A 22,372-nucleotide genomic window follows, 5' to 3' on the forward strand; every position below is an offset into this window, starting at 1 on the left:
CTGGTTCCTCTAGAAAAGATACATTCTTGGTTTTACTTACAGAGCAGTTCCACATGGCTGACCACAGGTTCAGCTTTGCAGTAGTTCTGCTTTGCATCCAACACCTGTTGTTGGTGGTATTTTCAGCCATTACATTGAAACAGACTGTGTACATCAGCACTGGTTTCAGAACTATTTCATTGCTTCAGAGCTCGGAAACTGATAGATTTATGGATTATTTGTACATATGCTATTTTAATATTATATGCTACTCTCACAGTTGGTAGCCTACAGGATGAAAACAATAATATATACTGGGATATCTTTGAGAAGAACAGTCAAAACCAAAGCCTAGTTGTGTTTAATGCAGCACGATCACAAAAAGCAGAAGTATATGCCATCCTCATAGAACTTGAATCGCCAAAAGGTGCGGAGGGAAAAAAATTCTTCTGCATTACTGGAAAAAAAAACAAAACTCACAGAGAAATAGTTACTTGCATGAGGTAAACGAAGTCTGTGATAAAACTGACAAGTGGTCCCAGATCTCATTAATTCTAGTCCAGTATTCTAATATTCAGTATCACAGACCACTGTAAGTCCTCTTTCAACTTAATTACTCTACAGCTGCAGCTACTTCCTCTAAAGTTATAATATCTATGTAGAACATAAGTGGAAAGAGTATATACTTTTTTTTTTTTTTTTTTAATAAAGCTACTTTGTAGGGTGCTACTGGTTAATATGCGTGCCATCACTTTGCTCATACAAAAGCTGATTTCTTCTTTACACTATAGATTCCCAGATGTACAATAAGCTGGATATACGCTCACTATGTGAATGATATAGCATTTAAGTTAATAAGGCATGAGTATGTTACTATTTAATAAAAACAGCTATAACGTGTGTTCAAGACTTTTGGTATTTCCAACTCCTCATCAACTCCTGCATTAAAAAGCCAAATCATTAAAAAATATATCACAGGGTTTGGGGAACAGTAACTGTTCTTCTCTTGGGTCCAAGCCAAAAATCTAAACCTACAATCAAACTATATTTCTGACAAGTCTTATGTGAAAAAGGATTATAATCTCTGTATATGTACAACAGTGATCTTTTGAATTTAACTTAAAGTGAGACTGACAAACTATGTCAAATAGATGACACCAAACATGACCAATATGTTAGAATTTAGGAATCCCAGTTAAACCGAAAAAACGCAGCTTTCACTACTGAACATGAGAAGCATGTGACTTGCCCCACCACAGGTAAGGTACCGTATCTGCTAGAAAAGTCACAGGTCAAGACAGATTCACAGGTATTTTTTTTCAGACAATGATTTTTGTCTCCTTAATGCACTAGCTACAGTTATCACATCAAAGTATTGTTTTTATGGAATAAGAATATTTAGAAAAATGAACGTGCCTCTTTAAAGTACCCTTACTCTGAAAAAGTATATTAGCCTCTAGAGCGGTATTGTATTTGCATCTCAAAACTGCTCCTTTTAGAAGAGAGAGTTTGTTGGGGTTTTTTTAAAAGGCTCTTCAATACTACTCTTTCTCCAAATGAAGAGGAGGCAAGGGACAACTGGGCAGACATCTAGATGAAATTTTGTCAAGTAATTTTGATAGCGTACAGGTGGAGAGAAAAGAGAAAAGGTGAATACAGGACAATATATTTCTTCTTTGAAGAGTTCCTGACCATATAAAACTTCCATTAAAAAAGTAAATACCCTGGGTCCTACGTCGGCCTCCATTCCAGTCATGTCACCTCTCTCAAGTAAACAGTCCTGTCCTTTAAATCTTTGCTTGATTTTTGTCACATGACTTTCGCTAGGTGTTTTCTGTTTCTATTTTATCTACTATTTTATAATAGATAACAATAACATAAAAAAAATCATTCAAGTAACAGTTCATCAGCTAATACAAATAACATTCTCATAACCTTGTCAAATATGATTTGTCTTCAGTTACAGATAGTGCTGACAATGACATGCCCTCAAAATACCTGTATACAATAATATAATGAAATATCAGTTAAAAATACTGTGGACATAGAAAGAATATTTCTTTCTTTGTTTACTTTTGCACTTGATAGCAAGTTTCACTGTGTTAATGACAGGGCATTCACTCTCTTGAACTCCAGAAAAGTGTGCTTTTTACTGCAACAAGAACACTGAAACACCATAGACAGATCTGTTCACTGAGAGAAAGGAGAGACTGAAAATATGTAATGGAATGTTATTCTAAAACCAGCTCTAACATTCCTGTAAATGTAAACAGGGATACAGAAAACCTCAACATTAAAAAAAAAAAAGACTGAGAGAGAGAGAAGAAATTGTAATGATGCTCTACCAACACAACTAATTGCTTCCACAACTAATTGCTTATTAGTTGCAAAATAATTGCATTTATAGTGTCCATGAACAAGATTGCTCATGTTCCTTAACTGACCTCTGTCTGTTTGTGGTACCTTCAGTGTATTTTTTCTAGATTAGTTATAATGAGCTACAATTGAAGATTTCCTTAAAAAGGGCCTTTTATTTGTTTACACCAAATTCTGTCAGTATCTACTATTTACAATTTTTTGTTGCATGTCCTCACTGTGTAAGGAAAGTAACTTTATCTATTGTGTAAATCTGTCAAATCTAAAACTAAGAGGAATAATCTCACCTTTTGCTTCCTCTTCCACATTATTAGCCACCCTATCATTAGTCCTAGACCATAACTTCCTGTTACACCACACTTAGCTTGCCACCATTAAAACTGGCAATGTATTCTCTTTTGGTCTCTCTAACAGTTAGTGACAAATCTCTCATTTGAACCAGAAATACTGAGCTGAAGAATCTTTTAATTGTTGGAGTTACAGCTATGGGGTTTTGTACCCAATCTGGTAAGGAACTGTAACATGCTCAAAAAAGGTCATTTTTCTATATGAAGAAACAAAGGAATTTTCATCCTGGCTTAACTGTGCTCATTTGAAAGACTCAGAAATTCCTGTTAACTAATATTTCAGCATTAAAATAAGGTTATATATTAAATTTTGTTGACAGCCTTTAATTTTTTTTCAATGGTGAAATTTTCATTGTCCTTCAGTCCTCTAATAAAGAGAACTATATCCTTTACATTTGAAACAGTTATGCTAGAAGATTAGCCATTACGGCTTAGTTCCACAGAGATATTTAGGTGTCTAGTTTCCACTAAAATCAGAGTGGATGAGAGGGCTTTCAACCTGCCAACTTTTCAAATCAAAAATTATTAAAATCAGTTTCTCAAAAATAACTTTGCTTAATAGGGTGTTGAAACAAGCACCTATGAGTAAATGGTGTGGGAAGAGGGAATAGGAAGTCTGAGAAACCCCACACAACATTCAGCAAAAAGAGAAAGAAGATATATACTGAAAATACGGCTGAAATACTTATCAAGTCAGGAATACAACCCAAGATTGGGTCACTGTCACCAAATGAGACAGTAGTTTAAAATTAAAATCCATGCGTTTCCCTTCTCCTGTTATTGACACAGCATACTTCCTAGTTAAATTGTAAACATTTCTATATGTAAAACAAGTCTTTCAGGTTTTTACTGGCAAGAACAGTATTTATTTAGTGTAACTTACGCAGTAATAGGCATCATAAAAACTAGATGTTTTAAAGGAAAATCCTGACAAAATAAAATTAAAGTTTTAATCAGTTCCCCTGATGTGCAGATTTTTTGTCACCAAACACAAAACCTACCAGCTTGCTACACATCTCTCCTCAGTGGAAAGACTTAATTGTTGCCTACGCAATTTCACCTTTGCTGTGCTACTGAAATTGCTTCTTGCTATAGTGAAAAGAAAGTGAGATCAGCTTTGCCACCAGAGCTGTTCATGAGCACACTAAAGTAACCAACAGCATACTAAAAATCTATATATTCAACCACAGTAAGAAAAAAAAAGGGGGGGGGAAAAAGGAAAATAATCTTTCTTTACTATAAATTAAAGATTATCTTGTATGTTACACTACAAGCTCCTTCCTAATGGTTAGAGAATCACTGCTAGCTGGTGCTTCCTCTAGAGATGAACAATTAATACAGTAGACTTAGGCAGACAAGCAGAATCATTTAACGCTATGCAAGTAGCAAAATCTAGCAAAATCTAGTAGCTGTATCTAGGCAACAAGAAGAGTGTTAGACAAGAGAATGGATAATATGCGTTGCTAACAGAACTGAAATAAGTAATATCAAAGACAACAGCTGATAGCACAAGACTGTTGTTAAATTTGAACCTACAGTAAACCTTTCTGTATAATCAATAAAATTATGAAACGCAAAACTAAACCTCAGAATGCAATCTCATTAAAAACCAAGCCTACCTATAGCACAAAGACTACATAACTCCAGTAACACTGCTGCCACAGATGCTGAAGTCAGAAGGTGGTATAATCTTCTACTCCCACACACAGACACTATCTGCCCTCCAGGCTATCAGCCCTAACTCTAGCTCCTGACTGCACCCTCTCTGGCTTTGATTTTGCACAGATTAAAACCCCAGCCATTCTGTCCTGCCATGGCAGCTAACCACTGCCATGGCTGGATACCCTCTACCAGAGCCCAGTGCATTGTCTTCAGTAGGCAATAAGCTTCCTCTTCACTGCTGAGATAGCTACTGCATCTTTTACGCTGATCTTTCTAAAGGATCTTGTCTCCTCCAGCACTGCCGGAAGCTGACTGATCAAACGCAATTAACACCTGATACCAAAAGCCTCTTTTTCTTGATGCATTGGTCTTCTTAAAATGCTAAGTCTCAGCTTCAGAGAACAACATCCAACACACATCCAGACAGATCTCTGTCTTTCCACAATGCCTTGCGCTGACCTAGGGCTGCCTACCAGGGCCATATTGCCTTCAAAGTTTCCCCAGAGGGAGCACTGGCCAGTATAATAAAACTTGCCAGGCAGAAACAGCTGGCTACACCATCCACTTTGCTGCTTGGTTTTCGTTCCTTCCAAAAAAGCCATCCTTATTGTTTTGCCAGCACTGGTACTCAGACTACATCATTTGCATCATTTTACTAGAGGTAATCTGTCTGGCTCTGCAAGACCCTGTCCTCAATGTGTAACAGATCGAGGTCATTCATGAATGCCTCAGTGTTAATCCCCTTGGTCACACAGCTCTACCTCGAGGCCTTTGGCCAAAACAACTCAGCTATCTCTTAACATAGAGCAGGAGGAGCTTGGAGGCTACCCCGTCTGCTGTCTTGAACACACCCGTCAATTCTCAGCTGACAGAACAGCTGACATCACCCCTTCCTGTGCGTTTTTCAGAAGAGTTGTCACCTTCTGAGAACAACAAAGTTGGAAATCACCAATCTAGTCTTTTTTAGAGCTGCTCAACTATTCCAAGCAATCAAGTTGCTAAGGCCTAACAGGTTAGCCTAACTTGTTACCTGCGCTGGCATGAGACTGTTAGCTGCTTATTGCAAGACTTATCTTGTCTCCCAGCAAGTCAAAGAGAAAACAATCCTCTGAATTAGTCCCACATATTAAATATAGTTTCACATACTGCTGTCTTACCAGCACCATTATTTAAATTGCAATGACAGAGATTTATTCAAACTTTTGTTGCATTATAAATTCTGATATAAACCAAAGAGGTATGAAACAACCTCACAGAAAAAGCTTTTTGAATTTTTCAGCGGTACTGTCTTAACCTTTCAGGAAATGCAGACTGTCCTCAAGGAATTTGAGTGTAATAGTTATCAAATTCAAATTAACTTGTTGAAAATTATAAAGGGGAAATCCAATGGCTTGGGGAATTACTAATGACCCTAATTATTTGCAGGCCATGGCCTGAACTATTTGCAGGCCTAGAATTCAGTTGAAGGGTAATGTTTTATCAATACCCACTATCATCTAACTGATGTTTGGTAGCCTGCAAGACATAAGACATGAGGCTCAATCCAATACCTAACCAATTGAAACAGGTGTTACACTACTATTTGAAAAAAAAAATTTGCAAGTCCTGCTCCCCGCGATGTTATTAGTCTTCAGTCTCTTGTAGCCAGAGATGGGAGCTACAGGGAAGACCACTCTAACATGAAATAGTCACTCCACGCAGATTATGATCCACCTAGTCCACCCTTTGCCTTTTTAAAGCATCTCGATCTAACCACTACCAAAGATGGTACAAGAAACCTGAAGTATGTATGGATAAAAGAAAAAATCTCTTAATCTCTGATGACTAGAGACTGGGTGAAGCTCAGAAGAAGACGGTTTAAACAATAAGGAGTTTGGAAAAAGTTAATTGTACCATAATTTTCTTTAAACATATATAAGAAGCTAGATTAAAAAATGGATTTGGTAAGGTTTAATCCTCATCACCTGCTGAAGGGGAACTCCACCCCTTATTCATATATTCCTTGCTAAGACTTCAACTGATGGAGGATTTTTTTGTTTTGTTTTTTTAAATATTTTAACGACTGAGTATTTCCTGCTTCAGGTATCTGTCCTTTACTCTTCTATTTCTTTAAGATTATGCATTCCAAAATAAAAAAAGTACATGATGAAGCATTTATACATTATTCTTAGAAAATAAAGCATTCAACTGAAGTAATGTGAAGATTTGACTGTTAAAGTGGTACACAAGAAAACCTGTATCATCTACTTTGCAGGCCTAAAGAGCAACAGACCTGTGGCAGAAGACTAAAATCTGATGGATAAAGTAGCTGTCAACTTTAGCCCATCGCAAAGCTAAATTATGCATCTTCCAGATACTATGCCTTCTTTTCCTTCAGCAGGTAAATAACAAATCCTTCCTCAAATGCAAAACAGAGACTCAAATGCAATTTGAAAAAGCGTAAGTTTGAAACACCTGGAAAAGATACTTCCCTTTGACTACTCAAGTAACTTTGCAACTCAAAGCAGAAGTACTGCAACAGACTCTAAGGCAGCTTCCACCACAATGTCATTCATAGGGACTGCATATTCAAACTAAAATTTGTCTCATCACAAAGATGATCAATTTGGTTTCATGCTCCCTTGTTAAAAAAATAAAAATAAAAATCACACTATATACGCATTCTCAGACATTCATAGCATGATGAAAATCAGTCAGAGAGGAAAGTTTGATTTTCACAAACTATCAATAAAAATCTTCAAGTTCACAAATGACAAACTGATTTTAAGTTTGACAAATAGATACAAGTAATTTCTTAACCCTGAAAAATAAACATGGATTTGATATAGAAAATACTAATGTATTGTGAATTCCAGGTCCATCATTACACACCCTTAACACCTTACACTTATCTTTTTCCATTTTAATAATGGTAAAGACTTCTCCTTGCATTGTTAACAATAAAATTAATTTATTTCAGATTCTAGGATAAAGGAGTAGATCAGAAAGGCATGACAAACAAATATCTACTACTGAAAAAAAATGAGGTTCTTAATATGCTATGCAAATCATTTGTGTTAACACTCAGGTAACAAAGTCGAATTCTACCTAATTTGGAGGAGTTGGAAGAAAGCCTTGCTGCAGCAATTCTCTTAAACACAAGATACTGACCTTCATCACAGTCAGACAGTGATTTAGGTAGATTTCTAGTACAATAAAGTATGGCAGTTTCAAATTTATGGTACCCTAGCAAGCTGCAGCAAGAAGCAGAGTTTGACTTTTGTCATTTAGAAGTTATTCTGTGTTTGCATTTTTCCTTCTCAGAATCTTCACAAACAATTAAAATATCTAACCACGTGTTAAAAGTTCAGTGGGAAAGCTGATTTGCAAAAGCGCAGAGGACTGGGCTCCAACCTTATTATATTCAAATGAAGTCACCCAAAATACCTAGCTCAAATATTATCAGAAATTGTAACAGTTATGATATTGTGCTAAAACATAAAAAGAAAAATGGAGATATCCATGGAGTATATGAATAACATTCCTAAACAGGTTATAATAAAGAATGCAAATGAATGTTGTGTCTATTGTCTGAACTAACTACAGCCTGAGCTGTGAGGGAGAAACTTCAATTTCACAATTTCGTATGTTTTTGTCATACTTAGTATATCTAGTTTATGTGCACTTCTGATTCAGTAAAAACAATGCCAGAATTATTACACAAGTAGATAACAATTTACAAATTACTATAGTTATTCTGATTTCTAATTGACAAAACTGCTGAAATACTGGTAATGTGTAGCCTTCTGCTGGCTTAAGCATTCAGATCAATATTGCCACAGTGCCAAGACTAGTACTACTTTTCTAACTTAAAAATAGTTGCTATGCTTCAACAGAAACATGACTTTTATTTTAAACTTCTTTTATTTTAAACTTCCCACATTTATTACCCCCATGTTATCTCCGATTTTAATTAAGATCACCAAATCCCTCAGTCTGCTTTTTTTTGTCAAAATAAGCTAGCAATAAGCTAATCGTTCTTCTGATTTGTAGGAACAATGTAGGAACACTCTATACCTTATATTATAAGGTCTGATGTTAATTGGCTAAAATTAATTCCTTCCTTGTCTTTCTTTTATTTTAAACTATGCAGCCATGAAGAAATAAGAGGGAGAGAGCAACCTCAACAGGGCTAATCCTGTAACAGAGAATGATTCAAGTATAAGCATTCTTTGAGCAAAGCTTCTGAAACATACAAAAAATACATATATATTATTTCATCCTATTTTTAGCAGCTGTCAGGTGCAACTATGGAGCTGTCCAATATCAGAACCTTAATATGCACTACAGTAAGGCTTATCTGGTATAATTTATGAGATTTTACCTGTGCAGCTACAGCAGCTATTCAGTTCTTTGCAAATTCTGTGCCTTCTGAATTTAGATTGTTAAAGATACCTAATGAGAATTGTTAAAATGGACCACGAAGGAAAAGTTTATACTTGGTTCTGAAGTTCATTAAATAGAAGACATTTACTTATATTGTAAAACTGTTTATAAAACTTTTTGTTCATTGTTGGTCAGTTTGTCTCCTAAGTTTAGAACATGAGATAAATACATATCAGACTCTAAGATATCTCACATCAGATAAGCTACAATAGGAAGTGTGATGGAATACTGATGTAAAGTAGGACACTTTGTTAAGTCGCATCACAACCACCTCACCAATGCTACACAGTCAGCAGCCACATTCACTGATGTTTACTCTACCTTGTAACAGCAGAGATTTCCGCAACAAAACCTTTGCGAACCAAATCCATCAACTTCCAAAACATGACAGTACATAGAAGTGTATTTCAAGCCCACACAATCCATCCAGATTTTTATTTCACCTCACATTTTAGTTTTCAAGGTTGTTTTGTCAGGTTCAAAACACACAAGCTAGATCAGGAAAGAACAGAAGACAAAGAGCCAGAGAAGAAAGGGAAGCAGCATGAACAAGCCTTTATTCAAAGGAAGAAGAAAAAGAAGAGTTACTAGGCACCAAGGTTCAGCATGAACCTAGGACAACACCACAGGCATACACACACATCTTCCTCCCCTCTGTAAGGTTTGGCACTTATTTTTTCCACATATGAAGAGCTACAGGAAGTCTACTACCATTAGACACAAATGCACACACATATACATGTACAAGCGACCTTCTGCCTTAAAACACAGCACATCTGCCCACATGTCAAAAGCTGGCAACTCTGCCTTCTTCCTGTATAAAACTATTGCTGTGAAGCAAGGAGGCATCAGATACTTGTAACTGAAAACAGGGATCATACCAACACCCTTTCCAAACATGCCATGTCTATCCCTACACACTGCCCCTTACACGCCTTATCATCTTCCTTTCACAACATAATGATGCACGTCTCCCTTTCAATTGATGCATGCACATGCTGTCTCACATCCTCACATACTCCCCACGTACACAGTACACACTCTTCTTCCTCTGTTGCACCCTTGGCACACACATATCCCATGACACACCTTCTACACATACACATGCAGTACACCTCATGCCTACCACATACATACCACATATTGTATGATATCGTATGATATGTGTGCACACACATCAAGCCATCACAGCTACGTACACTTATACATAAGCAATAGCCACTCTACACACACACACACAAAATACCATATCATTTATCAGCTACATACATATAAAAGCATAGATAATCCTTGCCACACCTATAGCATACAGGTCTATAATATCCACATTCCAGTATCCAATGTTCGCTATATGTACACATACACACAGCCCATACCACACACAGCCCATACCACACACAGCCCATACCACACAGCAGTACACAGCTGTAACTACATACATATGATGCCATGTCATATCCCTGCACAGTGTCACACCCTAGCACACAGACACACACACTGACACACATGCACAATTATCACCCTCGTGTCACACCTTGTATCTGCTCTACACACACAGCCCAGGTCTCGCCCTCGCTTACTGCACATGCACAAGCACATAAACAGCACGATGCCACACCCCAGTGCCCCGTGCATCCAGTCTGTCATACCCTACATCTGCTTCATGCACTGACACGTTTGCCTCCTCTATACTTTATATGGGGGGCAAACACACCCCTGTCACCCCCCATCTGCTCTGTGCACACATATACACACAGTATCTTCCCCCCCCCATGTTATATAAAGGGACAACAAACCCTGCCACACCTCACCTGCTCTGCACACAGACACACACACGTTATCCCTTCCCCTGTGCCATGCAGGGGGATCACACATCCCACCCGCTCTGTACACGGACGACACGGCCCCCGCCCCGGGGCGGCACAGGGGCACCCGCCCGGTACGGCACGCACACCCGTCCATACGTTATATATACCAACACCGCCTATGTGCAGACGTTACGCGTGTCCCCACCAGCACCCCCCCAACACACACACACACACGCACGCACGCACGCACGCACGCCGCGGCAGGGCGCCACCTGCGCCACGCCCGCCACCTGCCGCGCGCCATCGCCCAACCGCCGCCGCCCAACCGCCCTGGGCTCCGAGCCGCCGGGCCGGCCCCCTAACGAGCAGCGGCGGCGGCGGGGGGGGAGGCCGCGCTGCGCCGCGCCGCGCCGCGCCGGGCCGCGCCGCTCGCTCACCATGGCAGAGGCGCCGCGGCGAGGCCGGTTGTCCTGGCGACGCGGAGCCCCGAGGAAGGCGCCAGGTGCAACGTCCGCGCGCGCGCGCACCCCCGCCGCTGCCGCTGCCGCTGCCAGAGCTGGGGCGGGGCGGGGCCGGCGGCAGCTCACGTGACCGGCGCCGCCCCTGCGCGGTGGGGCCGTCCCGCCCCACCTCCTGGGCCGCCGGCCCCTCCCCCCCGCCCCAGGTGGCGCCGTGAGGGGGACGGTGACATGGCGGCGGGGAAGGGGGTGGTGGTTGGGCCGTGGGCCGCTGGGCCTTCCCGGCGGCTCCTGGGGCTGGGCGGCCTCCTCGCGGCCTGGCCGCGTGCCTCCCGCAGCCCCAGCCGGCCTCAACGGCTGGGGAGGCTGCCGTGTGCCTGCCCCCCAGGTGGCTGGCTACAGCGTGTCGTGTGGTTTCAATTTTCCTGCGCTTTTTTTTTTTTTTTTTTTTGGTAATAGGAAGGAATTGGTAGTTCTCACCCGTTGGCTCTTGAGATTTAAAATTGCAGGAGAAGAAGGGCCGATATAGCTGCTTGGCTGTACTGGTCTTAGCTGATTGCTCTCTTAAAAGTCTGCTGGATGTTAGTACTGCATTGGTCCAAAGAGGAGGTTTATCTGCTTTCTGCTCTTCCAGTTTGCAGGCTGGCATAGTAGCTGAAGCGACAGCTGAAGACACATTTGTCCAAGATCCTGGATGGTAAACTGGAGGGGCTGAGACCTGACTACACCTTCTCTCATGTTGCAGCCACCAGAGCAGATAGCTGAGGGTGCTACTGTCTTAAATTGCTACAGCACAATCCACAAAAGCTTGTTTGTCAGAGAGCCGAGCCCTTTCAAGCAGCGCGTGCTGTTAGTAAGAGCATGGCTTGCTTCTGTGAACACTCTGTGCATAAAACCACTCTCAAAGCCAAATATAATATTGTTAATAGCACACTTACAGATTACATCTGTTCAGCAGTCACAATACCACATACAAAATTGAAGAGATGGGAAAAATTGAGGGAAAGAACCTATCCCAGCAGGTATTGTTTTCTGTTGATTCAGTCCTTCAGACTTTTAAGAAACAAAGGTGACCATGGAAGAATAACACAGGTTTGTTTTTAGGAATGGGTTGCATTCATTCCTTTAAGGCCAACATTCTGGTTTGATTAACAGTAAAGAAAAAGTTTCTTATGAACGTGTCCTTTCTCAGAACCCATGTGGAAATAGCTGGTGCATGCACATACCATTCGTTGGCACATCTCTGAATCCACTATCTTATTCTCCAGATTCTAGAGGATGACCTGGTTCATACAGTTGATCTGGTTTCTATAGTTGGAAAGAAAGCCTCAGAAATGTGAAATATGTATAAACAATTTAGATGTTTTCAGCTGAACTGCAGAAGGCCTAGACTAGCAGTTTCTAAATTTTACTGGTTCACATTAAAAAAAATTATGGTTATGACATGCTGTTTTTTTCTTTTTTCATTTGTTTATTGAATGTGAATTTCTGGACATTATTATAGAGATAGTGGTAGATTTTCCTATCACTACAATAAAAATTTGATTTAGGAAGCCAGAATCAATTAGAGTTACAGCTACCTGAAAAAAATATTTTGCAAAAAAATGACATTGTAAAATAATAACTAGTTTTGGTGAAGAGGAGTTCACAGTAATTAGCCCAATGAAGACCTGTTTGAGCAAGGGAGGCAAGGTGAGAGGCAGACATGGCGGGGACTCTCCCTGAACTAACATCAACTCTCATTTGATCTAAAAATGTGGGAAGTAGTGGAACAATATTTTTATATATATATAAAAAAAACAGTAGGAAAAAAAGCTCCTTTTTCTCCTCCCCCACCCTGAAAAGGTGAGACATCTATGTGTTTGCTTAGGATATGAGAAATTCAAATTCAGATCTCTGAATCTGGACCAGCTAATGATGATACAACACTGCACTATCAACTATCTGGATGCTCTTTTTCCTTTTTGTCTGTATTTCAGTATGACTTGAAAACTCAATCCAACAAAAGCTTACTCAAAAATACCATCTAGATGGGCTTCAGTTTTGACAAATACAATTAGTTGCGGAAATGAGCCTTCAGAAATGTATTTATAGAAGTGAATATGTCTTGGTATGCCTTCTATTCATTCCAATACCCATCTGTGGAAAGTCTCAGTATACACATTTGAAGCGTTAAGAGAATATATCTGTTTAATGTCTCATTTTCAACTAATACAAATCAGTATTGTTTGATGAAGAATGTTTCATCCACAAATTCCCAGCTAGCTCTGATTTTAGCATTCTTTTAATGTTATTAAGTTTTTAGATAATGTCTTTACACTGCCCATTTTAGAACGAACAGTTAAATATGTTACTAATGAAGTCTTTTTTGTTTTGATAACTGCAGAGCTACATTCAACAGCTTCACCTTTCGACTATCTGAAGCCTGAGGTTCCTCCTAATTCTTCTGAACTTGTTGGATGCTGACCCAATTCACTTCTTTCTTACTTTTTTACCAAATCTAAATAAAAAGGAATGAAAAACACTTTAAGTAGTTGTCAGAGAAAATGAACAAGCACCGTGTGTATGAGAAGGGTGTGTTAGTGGGTAGAAGGACAAGAGGGCTTAAAGAAAAGGGGGCTGGTTCTGGAGGTCTTTGCTCTTGCTCTACAGCAGCTTCAGGGGCTCTGGGTGGTAGCATTGCTGGGCAAACTGCAGTTAGGTCCTATGTGCAAAAGAGACTATCAAATTACAGAAAGCCATTGCAGAGGATTTTGAGTGCAGAAAGAAACTGGCCTTGCAGTAAGCTTCCTTTACTGTGGTCCTTTGATCTCTGGACTCTGTTGTGCCTAAAGTGGGTAGGTATTCTCAGCCAGCCAGTGGTCATGTGCTTATAGATCTACATATAATTTTTTCTAGGCATTTGCCTAGCTAGCTGAAGGAATTTGGTTTAAAACAAGCTAATGATTAGAACTTTCCTTCCCCTTTCCCCATTCTCCCCTCCTTCCTCCCATGTAAGTCAAATGAAAATACATCCCAGAAAATGGACACAACAAATTTAGGATGCTACAATTCCCAGCTGTTTATTATTCATTTGGAGACTGCTGTTTCCACAGCATAGCAGAAGCTTGTGTGCTTCTTCAAGCTAACTTGTACAGAGACTGGTGAAGAGCTCACTTACAATCTTGTTAACACAGCTCAGCTGTGAAAGTGTTTGGCTAAGAGTTTGTAGGAAAGCAGCTGTAAGTGGTAACATTTTTAAACTGCTGCACTGGATCTGAGGAAGCTCATCTTTCCTTAAGTTGAATGCTTGTGACAACAAGGTCTGCATCTGTTAATTGCCAGTATGATTAAAAATGGTCGAGGGAGTACATTTTGTCTCTAGGATACTTCTCTGGCATGCTGCATAGTGTCACCTTAAAGGTGATATTTTAATGTCTGACATAGCTATTCACGTACCACACTATACAAATTTATAGATCAAGGCTTCCCAAACCCTTTTTTTTCCCCGAGCATGAAAACAGCATGTGCTAGTTTTGTGCTAAGATTTATACTTCTGTGGTACCATTGCCTTTTTTAAAGTGGCTTGTATACCACTAGAAGTGTGCATAGCATAGGCTGGGAATATCCTGCTCTACTGAGATAATTTGTGGGGATGTGAATGGCTTCATTCATCTCAATAAAATGTTAAGTTAGACAGCCAATGATAATTTAGCTGTCTACTCTAGAAAAGTAGAGGGAGGAGGACAGATCTTATGCAGGGTTTGCTACAAGTGGCTATCATTTGTTACCCCAAATGTAACATCTAATGAATACCTCTATGCTTTTGTTTCTCAAATAAGAGGGACCTGAGCAGAACTCGTGATTGTATGGACCCACCAATAAGGGAGAGAGCTGTTGAGAAAACTGGGAGCCATTAAATGCAAGGACTATTCACAGTCATACCCTGCGTATATGCACAAGCTAGTGTGAGTAGTACCTCTTTTTGTCAGATCACTGTTGCTTAGTTAAATATAATTCATTTCAACTGCTAGTTATGTTGTGTGGGACGTTTTTATTTGTAAGAAACACTTAAGGTAGGAGAGTACTGAGTGAGTTGGGGACTACTTACGTAAACTGGGCATATACAAATGCATGGAACCAGACAGCCTGACTCCAAGAGTGCTGACAGAGGTGACCAATGTCATTGTGAGGCCTCTATCATCTTTGAACAGTTGTGGTAATCAGGAGAGGCCCCTGAACCCTGAAAAAGGGCAAATGTTACACCCATCTTCAAAACAGGCAAGAGGTTCCAGGGAACTACAGACTGGTCAGTCTCACCTCAGTCCCTGGGAAAGTTATGGAGCAAGTTCTCATGGAAGCTGATTCCTGGAACATGAGGGATAGGAAAGTAATTGAAAACATTCAGCAAATGATGCCTGACCAACCTGGTTGCCTTTAAGATGAAATGATTGGCTCTGTGGAGTGGATGAGAGTAGAGCAGGAGTACTTGATTTTCAGATTGTTGTGCTCAAATCTTCAGTACATTTTAGTATACCTAATCTGAGTTTAGATTAAGTGTCTTTGGTATCTTCCAACAATTTTGCAATTTGAAAATGATATTTAATAAGTCCATTCTATGCTTTATCTTGGAATTTTCTAATGTTTGTTTGCAATTGTGGAGTAAAAGGATTTTTAATGTAGTTGTTGTTCAGGTAAACTGAAAATCATTGCATGTGTGTTGTCTATCAGATTGAAAGCAGAATGGAGTTTTGTTGGGTAAATGCAGAAGAGCAGATAAATATTAGAATTTTAAATGGAGAATGAAAATGATTGTGGCCAAATGCCTTGGCAGTATGTCTGCTCTGTCCAAATTTGGAATACATGCTGTTGCTTTAGCAGAACAGATATTTTATGCTTCTGCCGTTTCCATTATCATCTATTTCTTATTTATGATTTCTTAAATGTAAAAATTGTGCTTGATTCTTTGAAAAAGCAAATGTTGTAAAACATTGGACTTTGGATCAGAGTTAAATGAAGGGCGGTTCTTCTCATCTGGCTCATCAACAAAAAGTTGAAACATGGTAGGGAGCTTAGAGGAAGAGATCGCATAGATACTTATTTTATACAGTCTTCTGGTTGCTTCAGAGTCATTGTTCCTTTCAGTGATGATTCCTTTCCAGATTACCTCTTTGAACTGGGTGCCTAAGGCTTTTGTTTTGTTTGTATTCAGTTGTCTGAATGCGCAAATTTGGACAAAGCTGACCTTTAGACATCTAAATTATGTGCTTAAATTAGAAGAACTTGTTCCCTTTATAAAGACCTTTGAGAAGTTAAGAATCCACCTGCTCCATATTGGCTATATAGGGAGCCTGTAATCAGATGCCTCAAGATATAAGCACAGTTATATGGACAAAATGATGCACAAATATTAGTACTGTTAAAGGAATCTGCCAGTTGTAGCATTGTCATGAGGTCAGGGACATTCTTCTTGAGTGTTTAGTGTAATTGGTCCCTAAGTGGGACTACTAGATACTGCTGCTACAGAAATTACAGATAATTACGGATGTGATGTCCACATACAATGAAGAGTAGGATGAGATCTTTTTGAAAATTTTGCTTTTCATGGAATCTTCAGAAGGTGCATTTCTACTGATGACCTCAGTGCATTTTTGTCACTAGCACAGTTAGCCCTCAAATTGCCCAGTGAGGTATTGCATCCACAAATGCCCATGGACAATTTTTATTTCTGTTCTAAATCTAGGTAAATTTAAGTATGGAGGGAGTATGGCACACGTTCAAGGATAGCCGGCTGGTCAGAGGCAGTGTCAGAAATCGAATGCAGGAGTTGTAGAACACAGTATACACTTGCAGTGTGAAACATGGGAAGTCTGAATGTCCTCACAAAATTAAACAAATGTTTGCAACCTAAGCTCCAGTCCTCCAGACTTCCATTACTAGGTAAAGAACTTGCTACCATGATTTCACAAGGACTATTAGTGGTAGCAAGCACTGCTTTGAATAGCAAGTGTTTGCAGATGGATCCTTAAATTACCTTCTATGGAATAAAAATGAGAACAAGAATTTTGAAGGAGGTTGAAACCACTGCTAAACCTATTACTAATGGCTGATTGGAAATACTGTGACATATCCAAAAAAGTGTGCAATACCATAGAAAAACATGCAAAAACAAAGCCAAGACCATATTTCTAAAGAATTTCCATAATCTCTGCATTTTTATATAGGAAACATATTCTGAATATTGTATACATGAGATCTAAAAATAACTTTCATTATATTTTACATTAAATGATGAAAAAAAACTAATGACAACCCTTCAGATATTTGTTGTAATAAGAATATTAGTGAAGGGTATAATAAAGTGTGAAAGGTGAATCATATTTATTTCAGATTGGATATGTTACGAGGTCAATTTCTGGATCCAAACTGAGTATATTTTTGTGTCCTTTTATTACAAGAAAAATAAAGACACACAAAAAATAAAGACACACAAATATCCCTAACTTTGCTTTAACAGCTTCTTTCCATTTACAGAACTAAATTAATCTCTGGAATTCTTTTGGCATCGGTGAAATTAGTTTAAGAATTTGTACCATGAATTTCACTTCTAAAATGTTTCTTTTAATCATGCTTTATGTGGAAAAATAGTAGTAACAAAACAATCCCAAGGGATTTCTAGAAACTATCAGTGAAATGCCATCTGCTTTTGCAGAGGTTATCAGTTGCAATTCATACTACTTTGGTTCATGTCTTGTGGCCGTATTATGATTCTGGTCTAAATTTCTGAAGAATGAGCTCTTTGTAGGAATGAAGGCTCCCCAGAATTAAAACCAATATACATACAGTGTACCTCCAAATAGAGAAAATCTTTCAAAGATACAGAACAGGACAAATACTTCAATTTCTCTAGGGGAAAGGTCTCTGGGAAAGATGACACTGACTTCAGTGGATCAAGATTTTGCTTGGTGTAAGATTTCTTTGGAAGTCAACAGAGATTTTGCATACAGTGCTAACAGGGTATAAAAGTTCAAAAACCACAGGTAGGGAAAATATAAAAGAAAAGTTGAGTTAGGTTATGTACTATGTTAATGGTTTTTTGAGCAAAAAATATATATACTGTTTATGTTTTCCAGAACATGAACAGTATATAAGCAATGGAACCATTAATAACACTGACTAAAATCAGCGCTCTGCAGAGCTCATGAGATCCACAGGCACTGCATTTCACCATACCATCTCTTAAGTTTCTGAAGACAGACAATAGAATTATGTGGAGTGCATCTTGCTATCAGAATGTCTTGGGGCTGCCTAGATATTTTCTAGGTTGTCCATTTCAAACACATTTCAAGTACAAAAAGTGAAATTTTTATTTTCATGCTTCCCTATGTAAAGTGTTAAGAGATCTGTGTTTGTTCTCCTAAAAACAAACGCTGAACCTTTGACAATGTAAGTTGATGTGATTAAGTCATAATTAAGCTAAGGCAGTATTAACAGATCTTCTGTCTTCTCTACCTGTGGTTTTACAGCATGCAAGAAAGGAGGATTAACAGTAGAAATGCAGAATGCATGTCTTTTTTTAAATTTTTCAATGTATATACAGTACATTGTATCTGTTAACTACTGAGGCACCTGACAAATGCCAGCAATTTCTTACCATTACAAGGAACCTAACAGTGGTAAAAATACATGAAATTCATGAATGGTACTAACTTTATGCAAATCACTGCATTTGCATGCAGATATGCCTGTAGAGTTTTTTTGGATGGGAAGAAGGTTGTTAGAGGATGTTATCATGAAATTCTTGTTTTAAACACGAGGTGCCATTGTGTTTAAATACTAATAACTTTCTGATTCACTCTAAAGTATAGCAGAGTTTTCTATGTTTTTGTAGTGTGCTCTTACTATGCAAAACTCGGTTATACTGATAAAATATGTAAAAATGATGTAATAACTCCTGAAATACCTCATGCTTCAGGCAAGCCCTATGGGTGCTCCATGAGCTTTTATTCAGGGCCCAGAAACAGAACTGCCTTTATGCAGTCTGAATTGCCCTCAGTGACTGACTCTGCGCAGGAAGCAGGCACCCACCTGTGCCAAAGCAGCTTGGCTGGTGCTCCCTGGGGCTGAGCACCCCTAAGGGTACACGTACCACGCTCTTGAGTAGCTGCCATCTGTCTCATCTGCCCTAGAAGTGATATCCCATGACTGAGAGCAGAAATCCTCCAGGTCCTTCCTCACCTGCCACTAGGGGAACCATTTATAAGTGGCATCCATGGACAACATAGATGTTAGATGCCAGGTCTTGCAAATGTTCTGGATTTCAGGCCATTCCTGGGGCCAGCCAAAGCAAGTGCAATGTCTGCTGTCTTACATTGACTAATATTTTATTTAAGGTCTTATTTGCTGGAGCATGCCTTACTGCCTGTGTTTTTCATCTGCAGCAATATTACCAAGCCTGTTTATTTTTGCATCCATAGTGTATGTTTCTGCAGCAGAGTGACTGGTCTTAGGTGTTTTCTCTTCCTATCAGTCACAGTTTGGCTAATGCTGAAGGCAGAAACCAAGTAGAAAATGAGCAGGCTTAGGATTTCTGAAGCTATGAGAAGAAAAGTCAGAATTTGGAGGGAAATGAGGATGGATGAAAAACAAATATTATACAGAGGAATGGTGGCAGCTGGCCGAGGCAATAGTGAGTTTCAAGGAGAAAGAGTTATCTTTTAAATATGAGATCGATGCTAAGTAAGGTAATATACAGAGTTTTTGGAAACTAGCAGTACTGGGCTGTTTATAGTCATGCTATTTATACCTTGGAGAACCCCAGCCCAAATGACCCATGAATTAAATATATGTTTTAATAATATAGTTTTGAACAACTACTGTAATAAAGAATCACTGAAGTGTGGCATTTGCTTCAATTCCTTCAACAGTTCACAGAATCTCATATCATTGAAGTCTGTTTTACTATTGCATTTAGTAGAAACAGACTAAGGCTCAGCTTAATTTCTTTGCTATTACTGCCGATAACGTATACTGTGACTTTATGCGGTATGCTTTTTTATCCTGTTGTAAGTAAAAGTATCAGTCCTGAAGTGATGGCAAACAAAATAATCTTACGTGAGGAAGGCAAAGAAAGCTTTGTGCATACCAGTTAAATTACTTTGCTTGCAAATACTCCTTTTACAACGTTCTGCAGCAGCATCTCTTCCTGATGCCTTCTCTGTGGTGTTACGTGGTTGCACTGGAGTTATCCATAGTTCAGTGAGTCAGGTTTGTGGCAAGGAATATCTTAACCATTTACATCAGCAGTCACTTTGGTCCAGTCATTTGCTCTTCGTCAGCTGAGGAAAAGCCTAAATACTTTAGTTTACACCCTCCTTACGCACCACGGTATCTGAAATTACTGACAAAGTCACATTATCAGTTCCATTTGCTGGCTTTATCCATCTTAATTTTTATACACCTACTTGTTTTTGTTTGCTTGTCTTTTAGCCTTTTCCAGATGAAAATTACGTTTGACAGCAAGAATGACCACTCCATGATACAGAAATAAACTAGAAAATGATACCAAGAAGCAAGACGTTTGCATGAGCATATTCATAAAGGATTAAGCTTCAGGTGAGTGCAATGTGCCTGTTGCAAAGATTCTGTGGTAAAATTTACTGGAGCGTAACACTGGGGATTTGAGAGACACGGACAAGCCAAACCAACGTGTGTGTTTGCACTCTTTAGAGTGGCATTTGCAACACAGGGCGGTAAACCAACTTCGTTTCAAAACAAACTGCTTCTCCAGGCGCAGTGTAGGTCAGTAGGAAATTGAAGCCTACACTAAGTTAAAGGACAGAAAAGAAGCTATTACAGTTTGATAGACAATGTAACACTGCACTGGGGTCATTAGTAGGGAGGGACCTAGAAGTAAAGCTGGAGGAAAGAATCAATATAATTAAAGATCAGAGAAATAAGAGGAGTGCAATTGCCTTTAGATCCACTGTTAAAATTTTTCACCTACTAAAAATATATTTTTCAAAAATATTATATTGAAACCAATAAGTTATTCTGGTGACACATTTCCTGATAGCAATACAGTGAATTCTGGCAATTGTATAGAAACAGAAGAATGAACTCTCCAGGAAGTGGAGACAGTAATCTGTCCTTCAGCATAGTAGTGTTTTGGGAATGACATTTTTTCCTCTGTTTCCTTTTTTAAAACAGGAGAAATTTCACAAGAAGGTATTGAGACTTAAGAACTTCAGAAAAAAGGCTACCAGTTAAATGAATAAATACTGATTTGTGAGTCAACCTTGTGACTCTTCCTGCATGTTATTGGAAAATGGTTTACTGCTGGTATTTCAGTAGCTATGAATAATATTTAATCCTAAGGTGCAACAGAACATCCATGCACACAAAGAGGGTTCATTAAGAAATGTCAAATTAAATGAACAGCTACTTCACACTGGTAATTATGTGACATTGTACGCCTAGGAATATGAAATGCTTATTTCCCAATACCATTATTTTCTTTCCAGCACTACTATTTTTTTCTCTCTTTCACTCTTTCTAATCTTCTTTAATTGTTTTTTTAATGACACAGCTTACGTGCCTGTAATGCTTTTCATCCAGAACAATGCCAAAGTACTATACAGTCTGTATTGTATTAGAATGAAGCTTCACAACAAATGCATTTTTCTGTATTAGCACTGTCCAGAAAGAGAAGGACCCTGTGTACATGACAGTGAGTATGTCAGAAAGAGCAGAGCTTATATATTCACACATGACATAAACTGTTAAATCAAGAGTGAAGATTAATGTAGGATCTCCAATATAGTCTGCACTAATTTTCCTTTTAATAGCTCAAGTATTTTAATGTCATATTACTTAAGGTTTCATGATTTTATGATTTTCCAGGTTTCTTTAAGCCATGGAGGAAAATGTAAAATAAATATACTATAAAAATCCTGGAAAATGTAATTCTGAATTACCATCACCATATAGATCAAATTTAGCTTTCATTTCTATTTCACTTCCTTGGTTTTTGTTAAATAGATATCCACAGCTCTCCTTCTACTTCTTCTATAACAGGGGGAAAAAACACAGATTTTTTGGTTGTTGTTTTGTAAGTGAAACTGCCACTGAATACATTTGTTTTGCATTTAACCTCCAAAACTTTGTAGTAGTAAGTACATTGTAGTATTTTAAAAGCATCTGTTATTACGTATAGGTAAGTCTTGCAGTTGAGATAAGTATTATCTATTTTTCCCTAATTTGATATGAACCTTACCCTTGATAAATCCTCCAGAATATAAGATAGCTGAACTTTGCAGCTATTTATTGTCCCTATGAG

General features: G+C 38.7%; 1 protein-coding gene across 8 annotated transcripts in view; it reads right to left on the reverse strand.

Annotated features, from left to right (window-relative positions):
* FBXL2 (F-box and leucine rich repeat protein 2) overlaps positions 1-11,082 on the reverse strand; it is an 83,038-nt gene extending 71,956 nt beyond the window's left edge. For all 8 annotated transcript variants that reach the window (XR_010883450.1, XR_010883448.1, XR_010883449.1 and 5 more), the window contains exon 1: positions 11,035-11,082. Coding sequence is in view for 4 of the 8 variants with exons in the window: in XM_067291322.1 (XP_067147423.1) it covers positions 11,035-11,037 (3 nt within the window). In the remaining 4 variants the exon portion in view is untranslated. The remainder of the gene's footprint in view (positions 1-11,034) is intronic.
* Between the last annotated feature and the right edge of the window lie 11,290 nt (positions 11,083-22,372).

Source organism: Apteryx mantelli, chromosome 2 (genome assembly GCF_036417845.1).
Source record: "Apteryx mantelli isolate bAptMan1 chromosome 2, bAptMan1.hap1, whole genome shotgun sequence".
In the NCBI taxonomy this organism is placed as follows: Eukaryota; Metazoa; Chordata; class Aves; order Apterygiformes; family Apterygidae; genus Apteryx; species Apteryx mantelli.